Source organism: Cavia porcellus, unplaced genomic scaffold, assembly GCF_034190915.1.
Source record: "Cavia porcellus strain 051 isolate PalLab524CR breed Dunkin Hartley unplaced genomic scaffold, mCavPor4.1 scaffold_7, whole genome shotgun sequence".
NCBI lineage: Eukaryota > Metazoa > Chordata > Mammalia > Rodentia > Caviidae > Cavia > Cavia porcellus.
In genome coordinates, this window is record NW_026947490.1 from 55,802,892 (window position 1) to 55,811,696 (window position 8,805).

Here is an 8,805-nt window from a genome sequence, read left to right on the forward strand (position 1 = left end):
ATTCTTTTGAACTCTGCATGCTGAGTACAGGCTAGAGAAAATGAATTCCAATTGGTCATTTTAAATTCATAGAGTTGCCTGTGATACATGGCCACTAAATAATTGAACAATTCCCAAGTTCCTCTTCCCTGTAAGAAGCTCTGGACAGATGCACCACATGGTACCCCACTTTCCAAAACCCCTTCTTGATACCCACAAGGAGCTATTTTTCCTGTTTTTACTTAAATACTCGCCTAATGTCCTTTTTAATGTCTTCAATTACATTCTTTCACTTCGTTACACAACAAACTTGGAAATATATAGTTTGTATAGAGATAGCTGTTTCACTCTTGATTATTTTAATTTTGATGAATTCTAAAAACAGAGAATTCATGTATAGAGCTGGATATAGTGGTTTACAGCTGTAGTCTCGGCACTTGAGAGGCTGAAGTAGGAGGACTGCTGTGATTTTGAGGCTAACGTGGGTTACCTAGTGAGGCTAGCCTAAACTATATCGTGAGACTTTCCCTCAAAAAAACAACCAAACAAAAGCAAAACATAAATAAATAAAATTCATGTTTACCCTAGTGCTAGCATTCACAATTCAGGAGTGTTCAGGAGTGTCCACTGCGGAGTTAACACAGCAATACACTAAACTCTATGTTTTATTTGGATTTCACCAGTCTTTATAGAGAAACCAGTTCTAAACCAGGACACCTTGTAGCATTTAGTCTTTATGACCTCTGAAATCAAGGCTTTACTATTCTGTTGTTTAGGTGTGTTGAGACACTAAGGTTATTGAGCAGACATGAACTTCATAAGGAACACATCTTTCAATAACAGCATACTGGTCATCCCTCATGCATACTTTAGAAACACTCAATAAATCTCAAAAACCACCCTGCATGCAGAGAAATGCAACAAGACAAAATGAAGTGTAAGCAATAGGGTTGGGGCTCCGTGTAATAGATATCAGAATATTGAGAATCAAAGATATAAAAAGGTGGCTTCCCCTGTGGGAAAACCCGTAGGTTTCTTTGTTGAGCGTGGCAGGTACATTGGTTGGGATTTGACACAATGACCAAGACTGATCCACCCTTCACTACATATTTACCGAGGGCCTGTTATACGTCAAGTCTATCCTAGTCATTGGAAACACAGTGCTGAATGAGACAAAGTTCCTCTGTTCATGAAACTTACATTTTGACAAACTACAAACAAAGTGATGCAAGATGTGCAGGAAACAAAGCATGTAGAGAGTGGGAGAGGTTGGTTGAGAAGAGATGGGTGCAGTGTGTACTAAATACTCAGAACCATGCATTGGGGCGATTGCTCTGTAGTTTAGAAAGCACTGGTCTTAACTACATTAGGTTCTGGAAAACTGATTTCCTGCCCAACAGATCCAGCTTTAAATTTGCCTTAATGCTGATAAAGCTCTTAGAATAGTTTTTTTTCTCTCCATATCATGTAGATTGTCACTGAGGAATTAATAAATTCAGCTCTAAGACAAACCAATGCTTTAAAATGGCTTAGTGGGATTCTCTGTAGCACAGGAGGGGGAAAGTTGCAAATATACAGAGCCCTCTTCCTCCAAACACAGCTCCATGAAAAACTTCTTGCCCAACATGAGCCTCACCAAATTCCACATGCTCTGTCTTTATTGACTGTTTATTCTTAGGATAAACATTGTTGTGGGGTTAGATTTGCCTTAGGGTTTTCAACGCTTTTCTATAAGCATCACACGAACAGTTCTAGTGGCTGGTGAGATGGGTCACACTTCTTGTCTTTTTATCAGGATGGAGAGCTGAGTTGTTAAAACCACAGCAGTCACAAATCACAACCCAGAGCTATGAACACTAGTTTCCTGATACCCAGGCCAGCACTGCTTCCCCATTGGATAGCACAGCCTTGCTAGAATATTCCAGCTTCATCTTGTTCCACACAAGGCCTATAATTCCACAGCCTTGGCCAACCCAAGTTAGAGAACCTAGGAAGGCCCCAAAAAGGTAAAGCACTTGTGGGAGCCTAGTTGGTTGCCTGACAGTAGCTGTGATGGAGGCCAGCATCCCTGCTTCAGAGCCTAGCATCTGAAGAGACACTCTTTAGCACAGAAACTGTGACAAACAGCAGCATTATAGGTGACTCAGTGATGCCTATTAGCAAGTTTCTTCAGCAGTTCCTACATATTATTGTCAAGTTTATATTCCCAGATTCCTTTCCCACTTAAAATAAACCTGAAAGCTAATTTGCTTATAAAAGGCAGCCAAATTGCACAGAACCATCAACAGCTCCTCTCCCCCAGAACAGACTAAGAGGCTGCAGCCATGGAAGATGTAATTGCTCCCAGACTGTGAGCAATTTCTTCCGTTCCAAATTCTTCACCAAAACTGGAGCCTGAACTCAAAATCATAACCATCTAAAAAACATGCTTGGGGAGGGGATTGGGAACATTTTGGAGGCAGCTGAGCCATAAATTAAAGAAACAGTTTGGCTTGTTTGTGAATTTGTGATTAATGGTGGAGAGAAGGTGGCAACAGAGGGGAGAGAGAGGAAAGGAAAAAATGCTTCCACCCTGTCTCCTGCAAACACAGAGGAAGAGGAGGTGGCAGGAATATACTCTTCACTTCAGTCCTGTGAGCCAACCAAAAACGTGTTATTTCTCCTTCTTTCTCTTTTGCTTTTCTTAAGGTATTTTGAAACTTCTGGATAAACCAGTCACAACTTGGCAAGTTCGAAACTAAACACCGTTTGGCTTCTTTCTCTAATGGGGATGAATAGAGGAGCCCTGTGGAGCCTTCCCCAATGACACATCCTGGGCAGTCACTTTCCAAATGAGCGGGGAGCCTGGAGAGCTGAGCCCTGGGTCAAGGTCATGATCTAGACCCAGGCCTTCTGTCTCACAGTGCAGGATCCTCTTTAGGTCTGAGGGAGGTTCTGTGCATGACCTTTTACTGTGGCTCTAAAAAGGGGTGTTAGAATGCGGCCTTGTCCGCATGAAGGTCTGCTGAAATGGGGTTGGGGACGGCTGGCAAGACAGTTGTAACTAGGTCATTATCATGCTTCATGCTGGGCTGTGGGGAGTCACTGGAGTCTGTCCTGAGGCCAGCCTGCTCTCTGAGTCAGCCATCTGTCTGAAGGGGTTTGGGATCATTTAATATGCTTGCCAGAGGCAGTAGGGTAGATACAGAGGCATAATAAAGGCTGTCCCAAGCAGCTTCTGAAGCCTGGGTCCCCAACATGCAGCTACCTCCAGGAGCCTCCCTCCACCCTTCTGACTGCTGGGCCCCTCCTTAGACACAGTAAACAAGCTGATTCCCTCCATGACTGGGCTTCTGTAAAGACCCTGCAGGACCTTCCCCCATTCTTCAAGATGAAACCCCAGCTTGAGTCTGGTCTGTGGCCCTGGCTCTGCGGGTGGAAATGCAGCTGTGGGCTTGGAGCCTGCCCTGGGCTGAGGCAGTCGGCTCTTGGGAACCCAACCATGGTAGTTAAGCATGTAATCTTTGGAGTCAGGACTTCCTGGATCTGAATCCAGCATTCCAGCCAAGGACAAACCCTTGATCTCTAAACCACAATTTATCCATCTAAAAGTGATTTGTTTTGAGCCTTAAATGAGATAATCCGTATGTGTGTAGCATGGGACCTGGACAGGATAAACTCAATGACTAGAAGTTGTTTTTATGAGAAATCTCCTTTTCCTTAGTTCCTTCACTGAATAGCATTTTTTTATTCTGGGATTTCTAGTTATTGGACCAATGTAGGATAGAAAAAATAAAGATAGGTAGAAAGAAGGCAAGAAAAAGTATAGTTTTAAAATTGTACTTTTCAGCCCTTGGGTAGCAGAAGCGGAAAGATCACTGTGAGTTCCAGGCCAACCTGGGCTACATAGTTAGTTCAAGGCCAGCCTGGGCTACATAATGAGACTCTGTCTCAAAAACAAAAAAAACAAAACAAAAAAAAATTGCACTTTTAAGAGAAACTGTAGAACCAGGACACAAAAATTACTCAAGTCTAATTTAAATGTTTTTTCTCTCCTCCTAAGACACAGTAAGCCTAGGCAATTCCCTTTCACCTGAAATTTGACCTCATCATCTTTGGATAGACCAACCCCTTTCACCTGTGAATTGTGCTTCCTCTTGTACCCCCAAGGAAGCAGCAATATTAAGGAGTGACATATTTCAACTTTAAACGCATGTAGATGGTTTACATCCTGACACAGTCTGCCAGATGGCTGACCTGCTGGACGGTGTGAAGACACAACCCAGATCACCCATCCTGAAAACACACCCACAGTCACATAAATATGCCCAGATCCCTGTATTCTAATCTGCCTTCTCAAGGGTGTGTACTATATTTCTTTGTGTGTGTACTTTCAAATTTCTGCCTAATAGATCCCTTTGTGCCTTTTACTGACACACGTGGAAAATCTTTTTCTACAACAAGACTCAGTGAGCCCACAACATAATTCTATGAGTACGGTGGGTCCAAGCTTCCTTTCTTAGTGGAAGCCTCCTCACAGTCGGTCAGTGATAGGACTCCTGCAATTTTGTGCTTGGCCACTGCCAAAACCTCACAGAGTTGCTCCGTATCAGCACCTGTGGCAGCCTACCAAATGGGCTTCCCCCTTCCTCCTCTGTGTCTCCCAGGTGTTACTGGCCTCCACCCTCTCCCCACTGCAGTCGAGGCTGCACTTGGTACCTGTGAGTAAGTGGTTGACAATCAGTGGTTACTAGGATAAGCTCTGACCAAGAACCAGGGCTGGGACTGTTACCCCTTACAGAGAAGCATAAACCGGAACCATTTCACACTGTTGATTATGGAAGAGTGCAGTCAAGGAGGGACAGAACCTCTCTCTCCAAAAGCTTTTAGTAAACTATGTTCCAGCCACAGAAGCCACTTTGAATTCAGAGTAAAGAATCTCGGTGCTTATAATTGAGAGAGCACAGTTAATCAGAGCAACAGAAAACGATTTAATTTCAGATCCCTTTGCTTCAATTTCTTTGTTCTCTCTCCCATTCCCTTTATCTAAATCAATATTTCTCAAATTATCTCTGCTGAGGGCGCAGTTGTTTATTCTCCCCCAAACAATTGTGGGCTAATACTTTTGTTACAGAGTACAAACAAATCACCTTAAAATGAACTTGTCTCACTGATGTTACAGCAATGCTGAATTACTGAAAAATTTCTTAAGTAATTTCAATTTCTGTACCTGTTCTTTTCTGCAGTACAGTAAACATTTTTCGACTCTAACCCCTGGATAAAACCGAGACTAGAGCTGCCTCTGGCATAAACAGAATGGGAAAGACTCCTTCTGCCATGAACACCCGGTCCCAGGGTTGTCCTATAATGTTTGTCCCGTGAGACTGCTGCCTACCCAGAGCATGCAGTGTAAGGATCCCATTCAGGTAGGACTTGCCTCGGTTACAGGCAGTGCTATTCCCTGAGAGTCGAGCATCCTCCTGTGAGTGTGCAGAGATATCCCAGCCCAAGTGCAGCATCTGCTCCTTACCATTCCATGCCAGCCCTGTTGATCTCCTCCCACCAGCACTCCGTGGGCTCCCCAAGGGTCTGGGGTGTGGGCATGCAGGCATAGTTCCATTGTCTATCAGAACCTTCTTTCTTGTTGAAGATGCTTCTCACGGCCACCACCACCTGCCCGTGGGGACACTGGTAGCTGAAGCCCTGACGGTTCAGATTCACCCAGCCATCATCACCATAGTCGTGGTATTGCTGGTATGGGTACCCGTAGTAGTCACCATACTGGCCCCAGGCAACAGTGAGCAGTGGCAGAAGCACCCAGAGAAGAGTGAGGTTCATGCCGCCTGGCTTTTGGCAAAAAGTATTACTCTAGATTTGCTGGGCTGACTTTTATACAGCTGCTGCAAACATGTGGTTTCCAGATGTGGGTGCAAAGGATCCAGATGCAGTGTGTCACTGCTTAAGCAAAACTTTTCCACGCTGAGAATTTGGCCATGAGTATATTCACTCATCTTAAGGTGGAATTTTAGGAATACGCAGGGAACATGTAAATTGAAGAAATTTTTGGGACAAAAAACAACTTTATAGCAAGTGACAAGCGCCAACTGCTTTTCTCCCCTTAGAAACATTTGTCTAAAAAGACTGATCAGCTGCAGCCTCATGCTCATCTCTCAGCATTTCACCCTGCAGCCCCAACCCACACCTGTGTTTGTTCTCCAGCCTAGTCTTCTACGATTGGACAAGTATCTGGAGAGTAATTTCAAATACACAAAAATACTAGTAAGAAGGCACAAAGTCATTTGCATTCCTGTCCACCTCGTTGTCTGGTTTATTTCAAGTTTTCAGCCCAACCCCTTCTTTCTTCAGGTGGTAAGCATGGGGGTATCAGTGTGCAGGCTGCTTTGCGAATTTCTCAGTTGCATAGAGAAGGACTGTGGGCCTCTGGAGAGATGGGGGCACTACTTTCATACCTATGCATCTGCCTATGCTGCCAAAATTGGAGCTACCCACACCCACAAACTGCTCTGCTCTTAGGTGTATATTGGTTTAAATCTGAACAAGCCCATTTTTTTATGCATCAGTGTTTTTTGCCTTCACATTGAATATTCTTTTGGATTGAGGTACAATTTACATGTATAAAGGTAAACATCTTTTTAAGTGTTTGGCATGCAGGCTTGTGAGCAGCACCATAAAGACAGAAGAGGTTCACAAATCCATCCTCCCCTATAGTGAAATCTTTCTGCACACCCAGTCTTATTGTAATCCAAATATTGAATATTGTAATCCAAGTTTTATAATCCCTTTTCTAATCTTCCTCATGATTTAGAAAGTTATATTTGTAATCCAACTGAAATGTCATTTGAACTCTGGCAAGTTAATTGTAATCTACCACCTCCAATGCAATTCACAGTGAGAGTAAAGATATCAAGACATATTTAAGGGTGGCCAAGGGGTCTTAGACCAGATCCAAGTCTGGATATGCAGATAAAGGCCCTAACAGAAGGCCTCTCCCAGAATTTATTATCTTGTGATGAAGAGGGTGGCTCAAGGATGAGTGACAGTGAGGATGGTGAATAACTTGAGCTGGCTAGCCAGGTGGGGAGAAAAGTATCTTTGCAATATGCAAGAAGATAAGCAGAAAGATCAGTCTGCATAATTTGAGTGGGATATCATATGAATGAGTTTAGGAGGCTATTGCTTCAGTTTCTGATATGTAAACTTGTGAGGCTCCTACTCAGCTGACATTTCTGGAGCTGAGTGGCTCTGCCACACTATCGTGCTAGGATCCTTTACAGAGAGCACAATTTGAGGAAAGATGTCGGTACTTTAGCTGGCCTTATTTACATTGCTTAGAGCCAGTTGCAGAGAGAAGGAAATGCCACAGCCAACTCCGTACATATCAGTGTATGGAAATCAGACTTGATTTAACTAATGTTGCAGCAATTATTCTGCATTCAAGAGGTGTCCATGTAGTCTTCTATAAGTCTCTGGTAACCAGCCACCTGCTTTCTATTTCTGTAGTTTCACCTGTCCCAGACCACCAAATATAAGTCCTCACTGCCTTTTCTGTGTATTTTGCCCAATCCTTTGTTGAGGACATCAAGCGCCTGGAAAGAATTTCTTTGGGACCCAAAAGCCAGTAACAACATCAAATGTAGTCTTGTGCATACTTCTACTTAGCGTAGCAATATGGTGATTCATTCATGTTTTGTGTGTCAATGGTTCATTGTTGTGATGCCTGAGTATTACTCCATACATGAATGTACCACAGACTGTTTATGCATATGTCATTTGAAAGATGTTGGGGTTGTTTTCAGTTTTTGAAAATTTATTATGTATAACTACATAGAAGTAATTATGACTCACATTGTCATAATTCTGCATAGCTTTTGTATGAATAGTTATTTCATTTGGGTAAATACCTATGGTTGAGTTTTGTATGTTTTTGATTTTTGCAGTACTGGCAAGCTATATTTCTCACACTGAGCCCCACTTTTATCTTTTTGCCTGTTATTTATTTTTTTAAGAAATTAGATGCAATTGAGAGTGATAAAATTTAGTGAGCCACAGGCATAAGCTTAAATGAGGAAATTTCAACTTAGAATTGAACTTGGGAAATAGAAAAATTCATATTATATAGTTTTTAAAAATTGGTACATGTTTGCAATATATACAGATTGTATTTATCGAGGGAAGTCCATACACCTACATAGCACATCTTAATTCTTTTTCCATTCCCTACTTCTCCCACCCCCCTCTCTTTTTCCATTTCTTGGTCTCTTTCCCATTTTCAAAGCTTTCCTTCCATTTTTAATCCTTTTCCTATCCCCTTTCCCTCCCTTTCCACTCCCTCAAGTCCTTTTAAATTTAAATTGGAGACAGTGTCCCACTAAATTACTTAATTTGCCCAGTTTGCATGCAGGCTTCTGACCTTTTGGGCTCAGCCTCCCAGAGTGCTGGGATCACAGACAATCACCTCTATATCCAGCCAACTTGGTGTCCCTATTTTCTGCAGACCTCTCTTATTTGACAAGTAGAACTGCTATTATTTTTGTAGTTTGAAGGTCAGCATCTTTATGCTTTGGGCCCGTTTAGATGTGGATTCTTGTTACTTAGTGCTGAAAGCAACCTAACTCGTGCAATATCTACAGGCTCCAGAGCTTGCCGGGGCCCCAAGGGAGTGATGTCAGAGGATTCACAGAGAATGGTTTTCAAAAGCAGGTGAGAATCTAAGTTTTCAAAAGCTGAGAATCTAAGTTTAACGCATTCATAGCTTACCATGTATTTTCAGCAGGTTGTTAGACTACTTACCCCACAACTTTATGATATATATTAATGAGACATTGT

The 8,805-nt window shown here is 42.6% G+C and overlaps 1 protein-coding gene across 1 annotated transcript in view; it reads right to left on the reverse strand.

Moving 5' to 3' along the window:
* Positions 1-5,842, reverse strand: part of Dpt (dermatopontin) — a 30,109-nt gene extending 24,267 nt beyond the window's left edge. The window contains exon 1 of the mRNA XM_003468713.4: positions 5,489-5,842. Coding sequence (XP_003468761.1) covers positions 5,489-5,796 — 308 coding nt within the window. The 5' untranslated portion in view covers positions 5,797-5,842. The remainder of the gene's footprint in view (positions 1-5,488) is intronic.
* Between the last annotated feature and the right edge of the window lie 2,963 nt (positions 5,843-8,805).